The sequence below is a fragment of the Cavia porcellus genome, unplaced genomic scaffold, assembly GCF_034190915.1.
Source record: "Cavia porcellus strain 051 isolate PalLab524CR breed Dunkin Hartley unplaced genomic scaffold, mCavPor4.1 scaffold_1, whole genome shotgun sequence".
In the NCBI taxonomy this organism is placed as follows: Eukaryota; Metazoa; Chordata; class Mammalia; order Rodentia; family Caviidae; genus Cavia; species Cavia porcellus.
In genome coordinates, this window is record NW_026947484.1 from 16,828,523 (window position 1) to 16,853,492 (window position 24,970).

Below are 24,970 nucleotides of genomic sequence, written 5' to 3' on the forward strand. Positions count from 1 at the left end.
TTTTTGTATCTTTAAATGTCTTTATTTTCTAAGAAAGACTGTGGTAATATATGATAAAAACTTCAACTACAGAAATACATACTAACAAAAAGCAAAGACCCCTGTGATTTCTAGACATACCCCACTGGGTTCTCCACTCCCCGCGATCAGATGGATATGCAGCCAGGCATTCAGTTCCCACGTGTTGCATGTGTGACACATGTGCATACACAAAACCAAAAGGCCATGGACAAGAAAAAAGCTCATCTTGACTGACTTCCAAATTTTAACTTCCTGGAGCTGAAACTCACTGCTCTAATCAAGTACACCTACATATAGACTCTACACCAAGATGGATGAACTCAATGACAAATATAGCCATGTGCAGAAGAAGGCATTGTTCCATACTGTGTTGTTATTAGCGTGAACAAATCAATATCTATATACCAGAACACTTTGGAGAGTGAGGACGGGTGCAGGAGGTAGGAGAAAAGATGTGACAATTTAAGCCACACAGTCAAACTAGGATCTACAGCCCCCATCCTAATTATAGTTACATCAGTGTGAAGTAAAAGCATAGTGGCGTGGCCAGGCAGTGGGAATAGCCAGAGGCACTGTTGGAACTTTGGTGAGATCATTTGCAGGAAGAGAGGACAGCAGAACAGACCTGGCCTGAAGAAAAGCACAGGTATCGGGACACTATTAATTTTACCTGCCAGTATGGCCGTGCAACTGTCCTGGACAATCACTACGTCACTCTATCATTTTCCCCATCTATGTCATGGGACACTTTACATGTAAGAAGATCAACTGAACAACAGCAGACCTACTTGGAGAAACTGTTGGCTGTATGTGGAGGTAAAGGTCACAAAGGGGCAGGTCCTCATATAAATGATACAAAGAGGAGCCTGATTTGGGGTGCATATTGAAACCCAGCATTTGGATGGTGTGAAAAATAGATGGAAACAATCAAGCCACCACAATTACTCCTTCTTAGATTGTCTTTCAAGTATCAAGTAGGATTGTAGTACTCATAAAATAAATAATCCGAGTTCATTTCCAAGGGCACTATCATGCCCACGTGACCAGTGGATCGTCTCTAGGGACACTGATAGCCTTTCTAGTGGTAAGATAGAGAGCTTAGCACATCCTCCTTTGTTTTACTTGCCAGGGTTGTTAATCAGTAATAGGTTGAAGCACCTAGCATATGCTTTAGTATCTCTTTGATGCCTCTCAAAATTCTTCTGCCAATAACTTTTCCAGGCAGATAATGATCATCTGCATGTCTAAGAGAAATGAAAAATGGAAAAGCCTAGTATCTGGGCTGTTGGTTTACATGGGCCTTACCCTGAGCAGTCAATCCAGACTTAACAGGTGGATATATATAATGCCTTATAACTGAAAGTGTTTAGAAACCACCTGTTGGCTGGCTTTTGCATGGCTTCCTAGAATTAGCTGGATCTTCCTGGGACTCTTGGCACTCTGTCAGCTCCAGTAGGGATGCGGGAAGATCAAAGAAACAAGAGGGAGCTTGGCATGCAAACACCACGTTTATGACACTAATCCAAAGCCTCTGTTTTGCATGCAGAAAGAAGACAGAGAGCTCCCTCATAAAAGAGGGAAGGCGGCTGGTGGGGGGGGATGATGAGTGGCTGCAGTGCTTACCTTCTGCTGATGACAAAAGCTGCAATAAGAATGACCACCAGCACCACGCTGCCCGACACAGACACCAGGAGGACGGTGGAGTTGGCCCCATCTCCGATGATCCTGGAAGGCACTGGAAGGACAGTTGCACTGTGGTTAGCCGGAGTGGACAGCCTAAAAGGTAGAACTTCTGACTCGGTCCCACCGTTGTTTTTCAGCTTTCCAAAGCTCTCTGGAACGCTCAGCACCATTACCCTTCTCTACATATTCACGCAATAGCATTTTCTAATCTAGCCTTAACGAGACAAAGACCAGTGTGATGGACCTTTATACCAGGAGACTTTTAGTAAATCCTATGGTAAACATAACTTGTTGTCTTTTCATCTTTCCCACTTTAGCACTATCTGTGATGGTTAAACTTCATTGTCAACTTCATTGGATCGTAAGACTCATGGAAAGGTGACTGGATCACAAGGACAACATACTCATCTGTGGATTGGTTGCATGTGCTGTCAGGAGGGATCCAGGTGGGAGCGGGCTGTTAGGGGGTCTCTTTCTTGTTGGCACCCTGCTTCCCAGCCCCGGTGAAACAAGAAGCTTTGCTCCCCTGTGCCCTTCTGCCATGACACCTCTGCCTGACAGCCCTACAACCACGGACTGAAGCCTCTGAAACAGTCACATTAGACTTCTCCTCCTTAAGCTGTAGGTTGTTTTGTCCAGTAATATGACAGCTTACTAATATACCACTTTAACCTGTACATAATGATTAACTGTATTCCTTGGCGAGAATGACTTCGGGCAAGTTTCACGGAGGCTAAACGGTTCTGAATGCCCTACCTCTCCACCTAGGCTTTAAAATCCTTCCTGTAATTAATTATCCAACTCAAAACCATTTCTTCCTTATAGCCTCCTGGATCATAAATATCAGGTACCCCCTTCTGATTCAACACTAATTCCTCTTCTGTTTTTTCACATTGTTTTAACTGACAAATGTGTTGATCAAATTGCCTTCTATAACTGATGTTGAAAATTCTGCCCCTCTATCTCCTCATCAAGTAGGCTCAATTTAATTGACTTTTTTTAATTCTAGAGGAGAACATGTCTAATGCAGCTGTTGATTTTTGGTTAGCAAACTTTGGGTTTGCAAAGTTCCAACTTACAATACAGGAAGATTTGATATGCTTCTTCCAAAGGGTTTTAAAGAACTGCTTTGACTTGATTTAAACAAATTCTGAGAAATAAGTAGAGGAAACAGCATTTTTTGGTCACTCCTTTAATCTTCTGAGGAAGAATGTGCCTTATTTATCTTAATGTACGGTATCTACATAACCCTCAATTAGTCAGCTTAGTAATCCCATTTTTCATGGCTTGTAGAATCAAGAGAAAAATGGGCAACATTTTTCATTCATGTGAAACTGGATCAGATTTTATGAAAAATGCTCTTCTCCAAAGAGCATGAGGTTTTCCAAGTTGAACATCACATATCTTATTTCATACAACATTCATTACAACAAAATGCTTACCTAGCCAAAAATTATGTCCAACTCCTTAAATCACTGTGGTAGTGTTTGTCCTGGGTTATAAAAAGAACCCCAGAAGAGAGGGAAGCTGGGTGGCCTGTTACCTGTGTTGGTCGTGACTTCCAAGGGCTCACTGAAGTCTCCATAGCCAGCTGCTGTCCGGGCTCGCACATGGAAAACATAGGAAGTCAGAGGGTTCAGACCCTTGATGTCTGTGTTCCTGGCTGCTGTCCGAACTATACGGTAGCTTCGTTCATTCTGATCCTATGTCATGGGAAGGAAAACGGGAGAAGGCAGCAAAATGAATCCTCTGCTGACATGAAAGGAACCAGCGCAGTATGTCCAGGAATTGGAAGGAAACAGCCTGATCAACCCTCTAAACTTTATCTTTACGTCAGTGTTGTAAACCCCGTCGTGGCATCTTCAACTCTGGAAGAAATGGGCAGCTCAGGTCTGACTGTCCATGGAAACCATTGTATCCAGATCTTTACTCATGTTATTTTTTAAAGATCATTAAATGATCTGATGTCTTTTCTAGCAGCACACCCAGTAATTTAAAAGAAGTAACTGTGAGATGGTCCCTTGTCTTTTTCTATTTTCTATCTAGAAAAGCAAAAAATATTGTAGTCTGATTTCAATTAAAAAAAAAAAAAAGTCCCTTTTCTGCCTTAATAAGGAAGCCAACAAGTGATTATTTTTAAAAAGAAAGACAATTGTTCATTTTCTAGACAGCCTTGAATGCAAATAGTGCTCTTCAGAATTCAATTCTTTAAGAGGCAAGTTATATATATAAAAAATAATGCCTTCTATAACTTTAAGAGGCTGAAGAATGTAATTTTCCTTCCTGGATTTTTTTATTAAAAGTCATCAAAACCTACACCTTTGTTCTGCATAGCAGTGATCTACTTAAACAGATCATGACTGCAGCTGTTATGAGTCACACTCTCTGACAGAAGGTTGGTAAATTAGGATTTCTTAGCTGTCTTGATTTCCATTATTAGAATATATATACAACATACACATACACACACACACACACACACATGAACATGGTACATATTTTTTCTATTTTTCAAGATAACCAACTAAATTATAAATTTCACATCAGATTTCATTAGGAAGTAAGATGCATTTACTTGAGGGTTCTCTGATGTTCCATGCTCCAGAGCTGGCCAACATCTGAACAGAAGGTTCAAAGCAGATGGGCCTAGTGGCCCAGGTCTATATTCCTAGTGCTCTGGGAGGCCAACACAAGAGGATTTAAAATTTGACCCCAGCCTGGACAACCTAGTGAAACCTTGCCTCAAAATTTTAAAAATTAATTTTTTAAAAAAATTAATTTTTTTTAAAGCTCAGTGTAAGTGCCATGGGTTTAATAAGCCACTCCAGTTACCCTGTACTGTGGCAAAAAGAAAAGAAAGGAAGGAGAGAAGGAAGGAAGGAAGGCAGGTTGCTCTTTCAAGTGATACCTTTTCATAATACTTGACTTCATACTCCAGGATAACCCCATTGGGCCGATCTGGTTCCAACCAAGCCAGAGCCACGCTGTATCTGGTTACTTCTTTGGCCTGAACCAAAGCAATTGATGATGGTGCTATTGAGAAAAAGAAAGAAAAAAAGACCTTTAATTTTAGGGGGAAAACAAGTTTTGGGTGAGATCAGTAATTTCTTGTCCTGCTGAAGAATATCATGTAGACTTATTTAGTTTTCCTCTTAACTATTTCTCTCTTCTCTAGTTAAAAAAATCCTTTTATCATTCCGTAAAAGATTTATATGGTTTCTTTTAATAGGACCATCTCAGAAGTAAAGGCTTAGGACATTCACAGGGCTCTTCCTCACCCAAAGTAGCAGTATGAAAGACATTGTGTGGCTTTTGACCTTCTGCAAGCCATGAAAGCCTTTGGAACACTTCCCTTGAAGCTCAGTAAGTTTCCTCTCATCCACCGCCAAGATTTCTAAGTGTCATCTTCTTGATATTTAATTTTACACTAGCAAGAGAATTTGCAACTCTTCCCAAGTACTGCAGGGAATGCCAGAAGGCAAACAATTTACATACTTCCCAATATAAATAAGAGTACTGCTTAATTACAGCAAGAATTTTAACTTTACAACCATGCAAATAGTGAAGAACACAAATAAAGCATGATGGTCTCCCTGGACATAAATGGTATTTGCAACTATTTTACAAGAGTTGAAATAAGGTTTTTGTCTGCTGAGTAGCAAACCTTCCTTCTTCAACTGACACAAAAGCAGCCATCTGCTAGACGTGTTACCAGGAGTGGGAAGGAAGGCCAACTTGGAGATTTGTCAAAGCAGGCTGCTGTGTTTGCTTCTTCTCTGTGGTGGTCAAGTTTATATCTAGATATTTATATGATTTATGTCTAGATGCTTCCTCGAAGCCTCGTACACCCATAGGTGGCACGTTGGGAGGTAACGGTCATGGGTGTACAATACACACCAGTGGATTAGCCCATGGGTGGGCTTAGAGCTCAACATGATGTTGGAAGGTGAAGCCTGATTGGAGGAGGTGGGCCACTGTGTGGCCTGGAAGGGGTCTATTTCCTTTTGACATCCCTTGACATCTCTTTCTTTCTTGTCTGCCATGCCATGGATTGTTTCTCCTCTGCAGCGCCTTCCATCAGGCTGCCCTACCTTGCAGCAGTCCACTACAGATCGAAACCTCTACAAACTGTGAGCAAAGAGCAAAGAGTAAGCCTTTTTTCTTTTAAACTGTGGGTGTCAGGATTGTGTCCCAGCAAAACACGGTTGCATCTCCTGCCACCTGTTAACAAGCCACTGCTGGTAGCTGTACCGAGTGTGCAGTCTCCGAGCAAAGGAGCGAACATTCACAGACCCCTTCATCTTATCTAACGCAACAGGCCCAGAACCTCAGAGATCAGGTGGACAGTAAAAATACAGAACAAAGAACTAATATCGGGTCATCTTCATGCCTTTGCCCAATGGATACACAATTGATAACCCATAATTAAGAGGGAAGAGTAGGAAAAAGTAAAATAAATTCTGGCAATGGAACAGGAAAATTTTCAAACTACCTTGGCCATATCTGGTAAATATATTTGTGGCAGGATATTCAACTGGCCACATGACAGTCAGAGTCCAAAGGGAAGACAGTACAGAGACTGTCTCCTGGAGGTTATTTGACAGCTTGGTATTTCTGTTAGGGATGTTTTTGAATGATAACACACACTCTTTTCTATCTGTCTCTCAATCCCAAAGCTATTCCAGATTGGGTTGCAGACATAAATACAAGTGAAAGATACAGTGGGTACACATGTTCTCCATCAAATGCAGCTCCGAGGTTAGTTAATGCTAAGCTAGATGAACAAAGCTGCATGCAGCAGACATATGGAAGCCACTGAACATCTGAGGAAAATGAAAACCGGAAATGTGCTCATTAGCTGCATTAAGGCCCCTCCCCCAACACACACACACACACACACACACACACACACACACACGCACGCACGCACGCAGGCATCTTTTTTTCTCTTTATTGGTTGACGCAGAGCCATCATCCTGCAAACTCCAAGGAGAAGCTTTCTTAAATCCAAAGGTAGCCAGGAGACTACAAAGGCTGCCTGACTGTGAAAAGCCATTTCACTCCAGGTAATAAATATATCACCTCACAGAGCACTTTAGCATATACTTCATAAAGAAGGGCTCTTTAAAATCCAATGTTCAGGATCGGGAAATGAAATAGAACAGTGAAGCTGTTAGAAACAAGCAGGAGGGAGGAAAAGCATAAAATTATAAAATGAACTTTCTCTTACAAATGGTCTGGGTGTGATTCTGATCACTGGCAGATTCCTCAGGGTTAGGGTTGCCTACCTGTTCTCCGAGGGCACCGATGAACTAAGACAGTTTTTCTCTGGTTGGGTTAATCACTAAACTGTTGCATGTGGGAAATGAAACCAATTTCTATTCCAGAAGTTTAAGCAGCGGTGCTCTGGTGGCCATTCAAAACGAATATGAGCTCAGCCAAGGTACTCAAAAACCTCAGAGAGTCAGCAATAAAATACGATCATGTGGGCTAATAGATGATTTCTATTCAGTCCTACTTGGAAAATTGATCTGAAAATAAATGAACAGAGTGTACCTTGACTCAGGTGTCACTAAAAAGCAGGAAAATGAAAGGTTTATGAAAAAAAAAATGTAAGTGAGAAAAGCAAGAAAGATTGGATGAAAGTAGGTCAGGATGGGGGACAGGCAGAAAACCAGAGTTCACATTTATATTCAGTACCAACTAGAGATGTAAGCAGGAGAAAGAAAGAAGCCTCACTAGTTCTGATTTTCAAGAAGTGTTACATCATGTAGCTCAAATCTGAAGTCCTTGGGCCAATGTTCTTCCAAAGAGCATGACACATAAAGGGACAGTGACAAAAGCAATCCACTGCCAAGTGACACTGGGAAACACCTAACACATGCAACTGCGTTGTTGGACAATGGCGGTACAGGTTCTCTTCCTTAAAGAAGAACTTGGAACTTTCTGTGAATACAAGTTTGAGAAAAGCGGAGTTTTGTGACACTGCCACCTTGGAAACTGGCAACCTGGATGCCCTTCATATCACAAGCCACAAAGGAGCTCTTCCCTCGCCTTTTCCTACCGTTTGCAATAAAGCCTCCATCAGCTCTCCATCTGGAAGCCATCACCCTGCCCATGTGCCTGCCTGAAGTTCATTTTCTTAGATGAAGCATTTGGGAATGGAATTTCCCAGTCTTTTCCCACCCTAGTGGTTCCCATGCCTGGATCATCTCATGCCACCCATTTGCTGCCACATCCCTCTGCAACTTGTATTATGATTAAAGTAATATTTTTCCAAAGTAGACACACTATTTTAAACTTATCTCTGGGAAGAAACATGCCATTGACTGGTATAAATTAAGCCCCATTATCACTTCCAATTAGTGGCAGGTTACCATAACAATAGATTCAATAAGTAAATGAAAAATGTTATTCATGTTTGTTGGGCATCCTTGCCCTTCAGGCTTTGTTAATAAGAGAGATAAATCGGTGTTAGAAATGCATTAACTATATCCAGGCACTGTCCTGGGACTGACAGTTAAATTCTCAAAAGTACTGAGAGAGAATAAAAAAGGAACTAAATTTCACACAATATGCTTCAATATCATGTTGCATCCTGACTGATTCTCCCCTAAAATCATCTCAGATACTACCCCTGCTGTGTTTCCCTACTTTGATAAACAATGATAAGTTCTATACTATTTAGAAATACTTTTGATCCTGAGTCCCAATATCCCAGGGCTTTACCTTTTGGTAACAGAAATACATGAAAAGATAATCAAATATGTAACAGATCAAACACCCCCATCCTGTATCAACTGACAAAACAATGTGTTAGTTCCAAAGAAGGTTTCCAGTTACGGTGGGAATTTTGGTTAACATAAAAAGATCAAAAAGCAGGAAGGTTCTCAGTGACCTCTCAGTTGTAATTCAGCCTCAAATCTTGCAGAGATAGGACTCTTTCTCTGTACTGACTTATCTACTAAGCACAAAGATGGGAGACAAAGATTGGGAATGGCCTATGGAGGACTGGGCAGAATGCAATCATTCCTATTAAAGGAAGTTGTTCTTTAGCCTCTTCTTAACTGAAGAAAAGGGAAAAGATACTTTCTAATGTCAACTTGAGGACTCATTTTTCTAGAATTTAAGAGGACAAGTTCTTCCTGGCCATGTGGAAGAGTGTGAGGGTTCTTTGTCACTGTGTCCTATCTACAGACGCATTACGTTTGCTGAAGAGTCAGAGGTGAGGCAGGAGGAAGCTGGGGACCGATGTCCACATCCTTACTGAAAAAGATGCATCATAGGTTGAGCAGCATTCCGATCTACCCACAGACATCCTTCATAAAGGAAGTGGTTGTTTTAAGGAAAGTGGCACTGCCTCTGGACAAAAGTGAGCATTGTCTGCTGGTTAGAATTTAGACACTGCACCCAGCAAGGCGGGCTGGTCATGCCAGTTGACAGTAGCTAGAGAAAGATAATGAGTGTACAAGTCACACAGGCAAGAGCAATGCAAGGCTGGCTTTTAAAGAAAGATTTATGATTTAGTTCAGCCAAGTCTATAATTTTCACATTCTGGCAGGAGACTTTCCAGTAACCAATAGATGTCAGTTTTCCTGTTCTGTGATGCTATTCCTGAGACCATCTGATCTTCTTATTCTTTAGAGGATTTCAGGAGTTTATAATCTAAAATATATCCTTCTTTTTCCTTTTCACTTACAAATCATGCTGACATATTCTTTCAAACATTCAGCACGTATTGCTAAGCCTTTAAGAAACCTACAATCTGAAGTAAAGCAAAAAAGACAATTTGTGTCTATAAAATGCCAAACGTTAGTTGGCTGAAGAAAGGTAATGTCTGGGGACTGGAAGCTGGAATAAAGAAGGGAGCATGGTAGCGTGCAAAAAACACCAGGGGAGGATTTGGAGTAAGGATGGGGGAAAGATGGACGAGAAAACGCACAGCTGAAATCTGACTGGACTTGCTGCTATGTGGGAAAAGTGGTCCTCTAGGATGTGGGAAATGAAGAAAAGATGAAAAAAATTTAACCCTCCAGCCTTAGGTAGTCATCACTTCACCAATTTAGTAGAAAGGCCAGTAGATTTTGGAAAAAAATTTGGGTTTGCTATTTATTCATTGTCATCTTGAATGTCAACTTGAATATTACTCAAGTTTTCTTCCCTCTGTTTCCCCATTCATAAAATATACGAGTTTAGGAGCTACTAGAATGCATGTCCATAAACATCCTTTTACTGTGTTTCTATCTTTGGTATTACGGATATGGAGCATCTAATGGGTGGTCAATAAACTTGATTAAATGAAGTGATCCAAATGTTAAAATGATCTTAAAAAATCTATAAAGAGTGGTACATTTTCTAAATATAAAGCACTAGTCATAAGATAACTCTCCATATTCACCTGTTTCGGGTGACCTTTTGTGGGTTTGGTTTTGCTATTTAGGTGAACCAAGACACTGACAACTGAAAGGGAGGCGAATGACAATTCTAATTATAAATGAGGTCTCTGTTTCGAAAGTCTATGTGACATTCATGAACATTTTTCAAACACACAGACTGTAAAATGTCATTCAAATGTAAGTTAACATTAAAACTAGGCTTCACTGCACCTGTTCAAGATAGCATTTTGAGGTACTGCTCTTTAGGTTTGATGAAGGTGTTGACAATTCATTCAGTGTTTCTCCTCTGTATCTGTAGGGCATATGCAAATGGTTCTCCTGACTTCCTAATTACAAAGGTGCAGTGTTATTGCGATTTCCAAGTCATAAAACTAAATTCAGAAACGGCTGTAGGCGTCCCACTCTCTTATAATACTAGCATTATCCTCTGAAGATGCACCAGAGTGCAGAAAGTCAGACACTGCTGGAGACGCCTCCCTTACCATACACGCCCTTGAACAGCTTACCAGAAGGCTCCATGGAAGAAAAAGAGCAGTGCTCGACCCTGTGAAGTAGGAGCACGGGAAACACAATGGAACATTTGGAACAGACTTTCCTTACATGCACTCATGGAAACTGTAATGAAGTCTTTTATTTTTTAAGATAGAGAAAAAAGTCAAAAGAGAATAGGAGGGAAAATGTATCAAGGTTAGGAATTTGGATCATTTGAGCCTTGAAATAGGAAGCCAAGATGAATCTCACCCCCCAAATAATGTTTTGTTCTCAAAATTCCAAATGCCCCTGAGAATCTGAGACTGCTTCTGGGATAGAATCCCCGTTAGTCGTGTACCTATGATTACCTTTGGTTTGAGAGCAGAGAACAATGCATTCAGAATGTATGTGTGGGTTTATCTCCATGTGTGTTTTAGATAAACAGAAACTGCACAGGTGAGGGGCTCTATCCTGATTCTAGCAGTGGTGCATTTCACAAGGAAAAATTACAGGAGATGCTTTGATGTCAAACAGAGGTGGCTTCCTTTAAGAAAATGGCAAATTCCACTTTCTTTGGTTCAAAGCTCAGCAATTCGTCTTGCTCCCCACTGATGCGAATGCTGCAATTTTCTTTTATTCACTTCCTCAATGACTTGCCATTAAACACCTACAAGTCATTTTACTGCAGCAGTTTGGTGCTTGTGACACCCAAACGGGAGGGGAAGAGAAGAGGAGCCGTGAAGAAAGGAATGGGGGAAGGATCATTCAGTAGGGCAACCGATGAATTAGGAACTGGGAGAAAAAAGGCAAACAGCTGAAACAGGACTGAACTTCATTAGTGGCACAAATTAGGGTGGGATGGGGGAGGCGAGACAGGAAATAAACAGAAGCAAAGAAAGGTCTCCAGCCAGTGGGCAGAAGAGAATGAAAACAGCCCCGGATCAAAGTTAAGAAGCCTGGATCGCTGGATGTCACAGGCACACAAAGGCCAGAGCTCAGAGAGAAGGTGACTCCCTATCCATGGCAGAGCTGGCTTCTTCCAAGATATTTAAACAAATGATGCATACTCAAGGGGTCTTTCTCCTCAAGGGTCTGATAGGAAAAAATAAAACCCCAGTTTATCCATATTTCTACTTAATGCAAATAGCATATTTAAATTTAATTACTTAGAGCTTAAGGTGTTTTTTGTTTCCTCTTTCTTTCTCAATTCAGCACCCCAGCTCTGATTTGCTCTTTATCAAAGGTTTATGCATTTAAAACGCTGTCAGGCATCAAAATTAAATGCTTCAGAGCACTAATGATATCCTTGTGATTAAGGGTTTTGTGTCTCAGATGCTAAGAATTCTGGTGCTAATATTAATTGCTTTCTTCTAGATCCCACCAAAGGGAGAGAATCGCTCTGTACAGGCTGCTTTACCTAAGGCACCAAGTATCACTGAGTAATTCTTCATGTTGCTGCTGCTATTTTAGGTAGTCCTTATGACATTTTATAGTACTCAATGATCTACAAAGTGCTTTCACTTATACACGACTTGTTTATGGCACATTCAATCAGCTCCAATAGCCACTGAATTTTTTAAAGGTAGAATTATTAATAAACTCAGTCCCCAGCTACTCTCCTGGGATCCATGACCTATCTAGGATTTGACCACCTCATCCCACATCACTTAATTGTTACATCATTCAGCCACAGGAGCACATTTACTCCTAGGCAAGAAGTAAAATTTGTTTTTACAAATGAACAAATAGTATAGAAGGAACTTGATAATTCCAAAATTCAGAGAATTATTTGATCAAAAAAGGAACCGAATTCTCAAACAAACCCTTTAGAAGATTCTGAACTAAATGACATTAATTTATATTTAAAGATGGACGTATTCATATTGAGGTTATATTTTAAAAAAATATACAAGGATTGCATTTTTTCCGTACAGTAGTTTCCAAGCTCAAAGCAGAGTGTATTTTAAACAAATACTACAAAATAAAGCAGTGTACCCAGAAAAGATACAAGTGACCCATGCATCTGACAGTTTTAAGAATCTGATTTTGGAACACTAATCAGTCATTAACTGAGTGATTCCAGAGTAAGACTTATAAACCTTTTCATGCAGTTTTTATTTTGACTTAATATGAAACCAAATTTTTATTTGTGTTTTTTTCCCCAGATACAGGAGATAATGCGTGATTTTCTTTTGTTCCACAGAGGTGAGTAGCACACCCCCCCCCACACACACAAATTGTTTACAGAGAGCTATCAATAAAACTAACAAATGGAATGCGATGCTCTTCTCTGCTTTCCTTTAAGGCCTTCACATAGATAAGTGTAAGGTGATGGGATGGAACTTTTGGAAAATATCCCACTATTTGGGAAGCTCCCTTCTCCTACGTAGCTGTTTCTGGGATGCAGGCACCCAGCCCAGACCACATTCCTAGACCCCTGTATGTCGAGGATGGTTCATATAACGGGCTTTGCACAGTGGAATGTGGGCTGAAGTGATTAATTTCCTTAAAGGCCTGACCCATAAATAGCTCCCCCACGATTCTCTATTCTCTCTGGTTGGAAATCTGCCAGCTGGAGGCTGATCCCTGCCTACATCCATCTTGGGAGCCCCAGCACCAGCTCTCCGCTGGTCACCACCACTAGATGCAACTCCAGCGAGACACCATTTTCTACTGTGATAACCCACTGATTGACATTTGGGTTTATAGCGGGTAACCTTTCAAGTCAAGTGAGACCGTTTAGCACGAAAATAGTTATTTTCATAAATAGTGAAACCAAATGAAGTGTAGAATACTGTGGCCCACAGAAGATTGATCTGTGATTTCAAGCTGCCACAGCAGCCTCCAGTTTCGCTCCAGGCCCTAGCCACACAGGATGCCTAGATATCTCACTTATGAGAAACTGGAATGTACCACCCCAAGGTCACCAATGCCAGCGACACAGCCATGCAACCTTGCAGGGACATAATCATGACCACAGAATCACCAAACACTGGGCCAGAAGATTCAGCTGAGCGTGTGTTCATGTTAAATGGGAAAAGTCAGTGGGGTTCTCCAAATGGCTCAGTGCAGTTTTCTTCTCAGAAAAGATTTTGTTTAGTCTTCATTGCACAATTAACAGCAGTTGAAGACTTGGGACATGCGAATCAGAGCTAAACAGAGAAGAGCAAACAAAATGCTACCAGCCCTGCAGGCCGCTTGCAGGCACTTGCCATTTTTCAGTCCTCTGCTCTTTGAAGTAGTTATAATTATTGCCCTTCCCAGTTCAAATTTGGAAACTCCAGAGTAGAGAAATTAAATAATTGGACCAAAGCAATAAAATGAATTTTAAAACCCAACTCTGTCTGAATCAAAATTATGTGATCCTTCCCCGATAGCATGTGACTGTAATAGCATTTATTGGGTAATTACAATGCACCAAGTATTATTCTAAATTTCTTGCATGAATTAATTCATATAAACATCGTAAAAGCTCCGTGAGACAGGTACTATTATTACCCCAAGTTATAGATGAGGAGAAGGAGGTACAAAGAGTTTGAGTAACTTACCATAAGTTATAGCTTTTAAGTGATGCATTGAAAAACCTGGTCCCAGGGCCCACATTTTAAACTAATGATCTATATACAAAGTATCTAGTCTCTTCCCTCCTTGGCTGGTGAGAAAGTGGAAACTTGGGGCTTAAGGGCCTTGGATTTCCACAGCCACACCAGGAATGGGGTGAATCTTCTAAGTGCCAAGTACAGGGCTGACAAGTACATTTTTGCTTGCCAGAAACCCAGTGAAAATTCAGTCAAAATGTGCTAAGAAAAAAACCTTAAGCTGCTGGTGATGACTCCCCCACATTCAAACTCATCCAAAAAATCGAGATGAGAATGCAGAACAATACTAAATGAAACAATAGTATTTGTTTGAAGTAAAGGAAGCCAAAAGGGGTATAGGGCAAGGTTCCAGGAAGTTTACAATGTTCTGTTTTGTTCCTTAGCCTGGGTGATGGTCATTTGGGTGTTTGCCTTGAGATAATTCAGTGACTACACATCAGAATCAGGACCATTTGTCTACATGTGCATATATTTCACACACACACAAATACTGCAGATCGAACCCAGGACCTTACCCTTGCCAGGCAAGCGCTGTGCCACTGAGCTGCATCCTTGGCTGATCTAAATTTTTGTAAATTAATTTTTTAAAACTATTTAGCCATTGTACTTAATACTTGAGCCATGCAGCAGGCACTGCTCTTTGTAGGGAAGAAAATGCATTATTAAACATGTACTTCATTTAAAAATAACTGATGGCTCAAATCAGCACCACTGCACCCGCAGAACGGGATTAGTTCTAGAAACGTTAAGTGGGAGACAGCTAAGCTCAGAATCTGAGCCCAGGTCCGCCAAAGTACAGGCAACTGCACAGGAGTGCCAAGTGGCTCTGCCACTGTTCCAGTGTGTCCTCTGTTTCGTCTGGGAGCCGCTTGTTTTACTTTCTGCTCGCTTACTAAGAAATTTGTTGGCAGGTTCTGATAAGGAGAGCCCAACCCTTGCCAAGAGAAACATGGCAGAATTCAGTGTGTGTGTTTCCTGTTAAGTAAGAATGCCAGTTTAACAGGAAAACAAGCCTTTCTACCGGGAGGTAACTTACAAGAATTTGCCTGAGCAAGACAATTGTTTTAAGATAAGAAAATCATAAAGCTAGCAACAATAAAACTGTGCTGGGGCTAACCATATTGAAAAAGTACCCAGTATTTCAAAATCTTAATTGAAATTGCTTTATGCATTGTGTGGTTAGAAAGGGTGGAGAAATCTGGTCAAAGCTAAGCCTTCAGTCACCTGTGATCTCCGCCCTCCGCCCACCACCCAAATTAATCTGAAATACATAAGGAAAGGGTTTGTTTTCCACTGAGCAGAAAGAAACACAGCCAAGAGAAAGGGAAGGGATTAACTGCTGTGAATCAAGACTTCTGTTCCTTTGGCTGTCAACTCCACTGGAGAGCTTCAGGCATTCCAAATCTGGAAAATGAAAAGCTGCACTGTGGGCTTCAGGTTCCTTTGTTCCTCAGACAGCTGCTAATCGTCATGCTGTGTTAGGAACCACTGAGACAATGCTGTAACATTTAGCTTTCTGACATCCAAAGCATCTCAATCAGTCTCCAATTAAACATGTATTAATCACAAAGACTCTAAAAGCCAAGATGATAGATGCACCCAGTAAATCTCTGCCCTGTCTTTTGCTTTCCATGCGCGGATTTCTACATTTACAGGCAGAAATTCTTATAAGCTTGCTGCAGAAACTGACCAATAACGAGCCTTGCTCATTACTGTATATCTGATGCTCGATAATTTCCTACCTCTGAAAAGCCTTTCAGAAAGAGGTAAGGCATTGATCATTCTGCCAAAAGAGCTTCTCCATGTCGATAAATAGGTCTGTGTAGCTGTTGCCATCTTAATTTTTTAAGTGTGATAACTAATTCAGGGTGATTGTGACTTTTCCATTTGCTATATGTAAAGTTATAAAAATATACTAAAAGATGAACCTAGAAACTTCAGGGCACGAAATCTTTGTTTCTAGTACTCAGTATCGGATCTAGGGAACTCTACCACTGAGCTATATTCCCAGATCTTTTAAAAATTTGAGACAGTGTCTCACTAAGTTGCCCAGGCTGGGTTTAAACTTGCAGTCTTCCTGGCTCTGGCTCATTTTGTGCTCTGAAAAAAAAAAAATTCTTAAAAATACTAAGATACTCCTGTAATTTAAGTACTTAAACATACTTATACTCCTGTAATTATGGCCAAATTGTCCTCAGGTCATTGCCTTTAGGGAGCGTGAAGGCATGCTATCTGATGTTGAATTCAGTTAACACCGAAGAATGGAAATCTGCTTAATTTCAATTCTTTGAAGTTTATGCTTTTAAAATGGTCTCCACATTGTTTGTTCTTACTCATCTCCATTTCACAAAGGCATGAAGATAGCTTTATTATGTTCTCCATTAAGAAGTATCCCTTATAGCTTTCACTGTGAATAAGTGACCTGGGAATCAACCCACAAACAAAAATCTATAAATCAAGAAAAGTAAAGATCTACATGAAGGTATCTAATCATCACAACACAAAATGAGGAGAAAAACAGTAACACATGAAGACGTATGTCTGTGACCACAGAAGGACAATGTTAGCCATTCTGAACTTACTGGAATTCTTTTAAAATGAGATTCTTATCTTTTACTTCTCAAGCTAATGGAAACAACAAGAGATAAATACAATATTTGCAAGGTGCCAGTGCGATGCCAGTGCAGTAAGCTGAATTCCTTGGCTTTCGGTGGAGCTAGAACATATCATAAACAACTCCTTCCCCATCAGTGTCTCTGTGATGGTCCTCTGTCTTCCAACCTGAAGGACTAGGAAGTCAATTAGTGTCAGTTACGATGCGAACACCTGTCGACTAAGACCTGGAAGGAGACCAATTCCATTAATAGAGTCACTCGATGGCTGCCAAATGGTCAGGCTTTGGACCATTTTTGATGTAGTCCAAATTCAATGAGGTGACCTAAATACAGAAAGGTTCAGAATCCCATTAGTCATCTTCCAAACCATCCAATTCCTCATCAAATATACAGCTGGCACAGTGAACCGTTTTTCTTCTAATGGTCATAAAAAAAAAAAAAAAAAAAAAAAGAGTATTTGAATTGCTCACAAAATGCATGGTGACCATTAAGTCACAGATAAAAGCTGTTTTGCATTTTTACCAGTCACTATTTTTTTTTTTAAATCTCTGCGAGGGTTTCTTGTGGTTTTGTTTTGTTTTGTTTTTTAGTAACCTAGCTTTCTTTTTTTCTCATTGCATTTGAAACACAGGAAAAAGAGATGAAAATATTTGACAAAATAAGTTACTTCATGAAATTATAGGCAACTACTGTTACTACTGATGGGGCCTGATCATCAAAGGAAATATGAGAGTAAAATTTTTGTGGCAAATTGATGCATTCTATGCCACTTGAAAGTTTACCAAAGCTAGATGTCACTTGTCTCATAGAGCAACTAGTAAGAGGTGAGAAGTGATGACCATAAATGGTAAAGTAGACTGTTACAAGGGGAAAAAGTGGGTGGGGGACTGGCCACATTGGCTTTGTGGTGAAGTCCTGAGACGCCTCACCTTATTTATTCCCAATCCAGTTCCACTGTGTGGAAGACAGGGAAAGTTCTCAACACAAGAAATTGAGTATCCAACAAACAATATCCACAAACCACCAACAGTTCTGTTCTAGGTGTAGCCCTCTTTCCTGTCTGGTTTCTTGCTTGCTATGCCAATAAGCACAGAGCAGGGACTGGTGGCTAGCTGTGGTGGCCCAGGTACTTTGGGAAGCTGAGGCAAGAAAATGAGAAGCTCAAGCCGAGAGCAGTCTGCTTAGGGAGGTCATGTCTCACGCACACACATGCTCAAGCACGCACGTGTGTGCACACACACACACACACACGCGCGTGCACACACACAGAATGATTGGGAGTAGTGAGAAAAGAAGTAGAAACTGGGACTCTGGGGGTAAATTATAATCAGTACCTTCTGAGAAAGCTTGGAATACAAATGGTTACCACACGCTATGTTCTCTTATAAAAAATGGTCATGAAATGATATTGCGGTCCTCATATGTGAAACTTTATCTCTTTGACAATTCTCTTAGAAGTTATGATATATAGATTAAGAACAGGAGAATAATTTATGAGACGAGATCTTTAGCCTGGGAATTGGCAACCACAGCAATATTTTTTTTTCTAATCTTGGGGTATCGGCCAGAAACTGAACTGTATGTGCCAGATAGTTTAAACTCCTACGGGCATTATAAGATCAAGGCGGAAATAACTGAGCTATTAAATTTTTAAAACATTATTAAGGTCAATAGATGTCTTCAAGTAGATCTGTGCTTAAGAATTCAAGATGACTTTTGTAATCATAAAAAATAACCAAGAATCTACTAAGAAAACTGTAACTTTTAGGATTTTTTTTTAAAGTAAGGGATCAGCACATCCCACAGCAGTCTTTCTTTAAGCACAATTTGCTGAAGCGCGAAATTCAATGCATCTGGCTCCACCCTGGAGCCAATCTCCAAATACTGGAAGGACATTATTAGAACAACATCTCATTTAGATAAGATCCCACGGCACAGCCTCTAAGAAAGACATGAGTGGAGATCCAGCATGCGAGAAGCAGTTAGTTATGTAGAAGATTTCCATGTGTGTTTTCTGAAATAGAGGATGAAGAAGCAGAACAAAAGAAAAAGGCCAGCAGCTAAGAACAGGTACAGTTATGTACGTCTTTGAAAAGTGAAATGTGACTTAAAGGGCTTCTCTTTGAAACAACAATATGTTTTTACATTAATGAAGTTCCCTTAGATGTATTCCTGGTTGCTCAGAGCCTCGTCTGAATTAGTTAATATCCCTGTGTTGATGTCTACAATGAACACTGTCAATAATAACTTGCTGCTAATACTCTCTGTCCTTGTTTCTGCTTATGAGAAGACATTCCCACCTTTCTTAGTGTAGGATTCTAAGGCAACAAGAACCCTTATTGCATTCTGTGGCGATGATCCTACCTCTTTGTCAAATGGGGGAGAACTGAGATGATGTAAGCTTCAAGAATTCCCAAGACTCCAAAAGCATTGCTTTAGGAAGTTTCTCAAATCTACGTACTTCTAGGAAGCCCAGTGGACTTCAACACCTGTCATGGTTCTACGTGCAACATTTAGGATTAAAAAATGCAATATTTACTTATCTTGGGAAGTACAGAGAATGCTTGATCACACTTTAGATTAGGTAATATTCAAAAGCCCTTAGCTTTGATAAAGAAATATGGAGCTGTGTTCTCCCCCCCCCACCTTCACAAGTATTGTGCCTAAAATACACATTCATTATGCCAAAAAAGAAAAAAATTCAGAGTTGATTCAGGAGGCAGATTTATAGCGTGCAGTGCGTTATCTAGACAAACACAAACTCCCCAGGGATCCATTGTGAACTGCCCCCCTTCAGTGTCCATTCTAAAGGATGGAGCTTACCCAAGCTGATACAAGCTGCGAGCCTGTGGGTGGTGGGTCCCTACTGAGCACCAAGGCTCAGGTAAAAGCTGCACATTCAAACCTTATTGACATGCACACATCATAGGCAAAAGGTTCTGGGTAAGTATTTTTAAAAGCCATTCTTCTCATAGAGCTCATTAAAAAACAACAAATAAAGCAAGGATCAAACTGCCTACAAAATTGGTGTACAAAGAATATAATTCAGAAAGTGTAAAACAAAAGGAGGCGGACTGTGCTTCCTCTTCTCCTCCCTCCCTGGAAATGACAGCTCAACAAAATAATTACTGCAAGTCTGTAAGTTTCCCCATACAATGATATGTTGGTGAGATTGCATGCCAGGGAGTGGCCCTCATGCTTCACAAACACAAAAGATGGCTCCACGGAGAACCACAGTTCGGTCCTCAAGCTCAGGGACACAGAGGGTCAGAACAGCGCTAGGCAGGGTGAATTTTTCATAAAGCTGTTCTGCTGTGCCTGCTTGGCTGCCTCCTTCACAGACAGCAAAGCGCTAGCGTCACTTCTCAATGAATGAGGTGCGTGAACACACAGATGTCTGATGTCTCGCTCTACTTTTTTTTTTAAATCCAATATTGCAGTTTTGGAGATCTCTGAAACTCTTCCGTTCTTTACTCCTGGCCCAAGCAAAGTAGGAAGTATGCTGTATATTAAGGAGTTTGAAAAAGATGGGCCCTGGGGGACAACCCATTAAATATCTCATAGATACTTTTAATATTGGTGGTTATATCTATGATTTACTCATCTTAAAAAATTAAAATGTAAACCGTGGCACAATACTCATTTACTCTGATGACCACACACAAGATAACCATTCTTGTATGCCCACCCCATGATTTAAAGGAAAGTTCTATGTATCTGGTGACACAGACAAGCATTTCAATTAAATTTAAGATCTCATAATGCAGGATCAGTCCTGCAGAATGGATTTGGGTTTTCATGGTTCTGAACTAAACTAAACTAAACTAAACTAAACTAAACTAAACTAAACAAACCAAACTAAAGATAACAGTAAGTGTTAATGGCTGCTTTGGTAAAGTTTTGCTGGAAATATCCACTGATGTTCCATTGCAGATCTGCTCTGGACTATCTTGGCCACCCTGAGGAGACAGTGACTAATTCTGCCATGTGGAAGGATATGAAGATAATTGAGATGCCCACCTAAATAAAATCTTTGCTAGAGCTTCTGTGTTAAACAACAGAAATATCTCAGCCAGACACTTACTTTTCAAATCGCTTTATAACTCCCAAAGAGTGTACAAGTTGGCAGTGGTATTGTAACGAACTCAACACCAAGAAAGGAAAAGGGAATCAGAATTAGCCCAGTAAATGCCAGTGAGTGGATTTCCTTCCTCATGCATGAACATGTGTGCATACTTATGTAGGACCCAAGCAAACACATTGAGGAAAAATAGTATTTTCAGCCCTGAGTGTATAAATAAATCCTCCACTTTTTTGGAGTGAAACATCTTTTAAAAAATGCAACTTAGCTTGTACTTATATCCAGTTATTACCACTGGGCTCTACAGATTGGCCACTGACATACTGCTCAGTCAACCCTGAAGTTGGATAATTTAGTAGGTTCTTTAAGAAAATGTTCGTGGTTCTCACCCCGAATACAAAGCCTGATGTCAGACATAGGAGGCTGTGCTTTGTGTGGTTATTGGTTTACCTTATTTTAAAATTATGATCGTAATTAAGGAATATACTTATGGAGTATACTGGTAGCAATGGTATTCTATGGAGGCAGAATTGCTTTCAGGATAAACAAGAAACAGTTTTCTTTTTTAAAATCATACCTTGTGTTTTAAAAATATACATTGAATAGACAACATAAACTATACCTGGAGCCCATAGCTGGACCAGAGCTGTTACTGAGAAAATCACAGCCTGGCTCCTCCGAAGTCCACTGTGAGGCTACTGGGGCTTATAATTACACAGACCCAGAAAGGCCCCCAAACAGACCTGGAAAAGTCTTCCACATCCTAACAATTGCACACCAACAACCAAATATTCAGAAAAGAATTCAACAAATACTCAGAGTGGAACTGCTTTACATTCCACTCAAAGGATTTTAAAATACATCTTCAGAAAGAATCCTTCATTATACAGATTCACTAGTTCTATTGTTTGCTGTTTAAATTTCTTAGGGTAAAGAAAAGTAACATAATTTACTGGGGATCAAAGCAAACAGGAAATCATCTCAGCAAGAGGATAATACAAACGAGCAAAGCATATGATTATTTAAGGAGAAAATTGTCCGCCAGCATCTCAGTCCCAAAGTGCTAAGAATGTAGACTTTAAAGAGAACCAGAACACCCCTGTAGAAGAGCAAGTCTCCACAAGATCCGCGCAAACTCGACTGGCAGTGGGAAGAGGATTTGTGGTTCAAGAAAGCAAAGGCACGTTTGAAATCCTAATTGCTTTTGTTAAAAACTTTTTAACATCATCAAAACAACTAACAAATAACCTGTCTTGCCAAATATAAAATGGCTTCAAACATGAGATTAACCAAGTGTTAATCCACCGCATCCTTCGCCTGCAGGGCAGTTCCCACGGATGACAACAGCGTTTCAACAGCCTCTCAGCCTTGGACGGCCCCCTGTCCTGCGTCAGTGCTCCAGAGCAGAACCCAGCTAACCCCTTCTGCACAGGGCAAGACAGTAATGATGCTCGTTCTGTGGGCCTTTCCTCCTACAGCTACCCATGCTCCCTCTGTTACGGCAAAGCCCTCTTAGCCGGCATTATCAGCAAATGAGCCCACTTGGTAACAATCAAGCTTGACTTAATAATAGCGAATTTCTTATTTTATATAATCTCTGAGTGCCATTGCATTATTTCTATCTTTCGATTATTTTCAACACTTTAGAAGTGTAACTGTCCCGCCTCCACACAGCAGTAACCAGGGAGCAGGTGGGATTTGGCCCTTGAGCCAGTTTGCCCGATCTGTTCCAAGACACATACACACAAGTACATTTCTGCTTTACAAATACCAACAAATCTTATTTTCCTTCCTTCCAGTCCACTTTAGCTCTGCACCTGAAAATAGTCTAAGATCACCCCTGTTGTGACCTCGTCTTTCAATGCCCTTCCCTTCAGGCCAAACTGGGCCTTCTAATGTCTTTTCTTTTATCTGATTCCTTTCTACTCAGCCATAATTTATATAACAGCTCCCTTTCTGACCACGGCATTTCAACCTGGTCAAGGGGAGGTCAATTTTGCATACTGAAGCTATGGCTGTTTCCAGGAGCCCTTTTTAAAGCTTGGTTCCTAAATTTGTTTATAGTTTTGTAGGTTTTTTCTCAACCACAACCACATAAAAATTATCTAAGCTTCAGACCTCATAAAACCTGACCCCACCCTGCCTATAGCACATTACCTAACTCAACTGCTCTACGATTTCTCCCACTATTTCCTTGATGCTTTTCTCTTACTATCTTGAAGACAGGTAGCAATTATACCCAGTGGGGATGAGAATTCCCACTGTTCCCCATTATCCCACTCAACTAGCATAATATGTCTAATTAAAAGATGGCAGAGAAAGAGAATGGGAACTTACCAGTTGAGTAATAAAAAGACAGGGTGCCTCTTGTGCTTAGTTATTTTCTTTTCTGTGTTCATTATTTTGGTTTCCTTAAATTTATCACTGCTTGACAAAATTGATTTGTTTTTACTGTAAATACATGTGTTAATCGACAGATACCAAATATCTACTACTACATGCTGTATCCTGGCATGAGGATCAAGTGGAATGCCACTTTATTACCGGTGTGGCTTTTTCCCCTGCAGTTTCCATAATTGGCCAACCCTAGAACAATGCTGGTCTAACAAGCACCACCAGTTCCTCTGATGACAAAGCAACTGGGAGAGGATTCGGGCAAGGCCCACCAGGGCTCCTTAGAACAGTCTATTCTCCAGGGACAGAGCTCTAGGCTCTGAGTGACAAGCAGGGCAAGGAAGCAAATGGAGAGGGTATTTTCCATGAGGGCCACGGCCAAACCAGAAAAAAACCAGTTGTCCACAAAGTGCTTGGAGGGAACACAGTCTGCTTAACAAACAGGTCACTAGAAGAAGTTACGCAGGCTTGGCACAAGGGACATTTTGGACCAGAGAACTCCTTTTGTGGAGGAGGACTGTGTCCATTACAGGATGTTTAGAAGCAACCCTGGGCTCTACTCTTATCAGATGTAGCAGCATCAAAACTATTTCCGAGAGTGACTGGACCACGTGGGTGCCACTAACATAAAATGCCTCTAGACATGGTTAAATGTGGTGAGGGTTAGATGCAGAAATCACCCCAGATTGAAAACTACTGTTCTAGGGGTTCAGCTACCTTAGGGCTTTTCATTCAAAATAATTATCTTGAGAAGTTGAGGGGATGGAGGGATTGAAAGAATGTAGAATTTGGATGAATCCTGATAATTCTGCTGGAGCAATTTTGAAAATTTGTTTTCTCTTGAAGTTGCCTATTAATGTCCGTTCCTGAACATTACGCTCTTTAGCTGTGGTTGTATACTTGCACTCATACAATTTCAGAATTGCCAAAGGTCTTAGAGATGAACAGGGTTTACATAATTATGTGTTCAACACTTAAACTTCTCCAAACTCAGTGCTGCAAAACTTGTGTTATGGTTTCAACCTACAGTGTCTCCCAAAGCTTCATGTCTGCACAGCTGAGTTTTTGGACCATGTGGATGCCACTAATGAATCCATAGCTAAAAGCACTGTTAGGAGATGGACTGGCTGGAAACAGGGTGGCAGACCTAGAAGGGCGTATCATCCTCCCAGGCCCCTCCCTTCTCTCTCTGCTTCTTGGTCACCAGGATGCAAGCAGCTTTCTTTCATCAAGCTCATGCCATTCTGGAGTCAGCAGACCACGGACTGAACAGAGGAACCAAAATAAGCCTCTCCTCCTTTACGTTACAGGTGTCAGGTTTTTCTGGAATAGGAAAGTGACTAAGACAGTTTGTCACTAGGATACTGTACCTGCGCTAGAGAGAGATGCCCAGATCTCACCCATTAGAAAATATCTAGAATAGTGTCACAGACAAATGAAAATCCAAAATGGATACTGCCCAAGGGTGCAATTTGGTGTTAGTCGAGACCGTTACACATAGAGTGGGTTCATAATGACTGAAAACAAGCACTTTTGGGGTATGATCTAACCTCATAGCTGGGAGACCAAGCCTGGGGCGATATGTGATATGTGGCAAAAACAACTCAGTGATATGAATGCTGGCTGCTGTCACAGCACTTTTGGGAAAAAATATTCACAGTTCTGTTGGCTAGAAAAATCTTGTTTCATTTACACAGGATTTGTTTTTCA

General features: G+C 40.7%; 1 protein-coding gene across 2 annotated transcripts in view; it reads right to left on the reverse strand.

Annotated features, from left to right (window-relative positions):
* The window catches only part of Epha4 (EPH receptor A4), a 132,303-nt gene that overhangs the window by 25,580 nt on the left and 81,753 nt on the right, over window positions 1–24,970 (reverse strand). For both annotated transcript variants that reach the window (XM_005001035.4, XM_003463990.5), the window contains exons 6-8: window positions 4,613–4,737; window positions 3,248–3,407; window positions 1,645–1,756 (exon numbers count right to left, since the gene is read on the reverse strand). In XM_005001035.4, coding sequence (XP_005001092.1) covers window positions 1,645–1,756; window positions 3,248–3,407; window positions 4,613–4,737 — 397 coding nt within the window. The remainder of the gene's footprint in view (window positions 1–1,644; window positions 1,757–3,247; window positions 3,408–4,612; window positions 4,738–24,970) is intronic.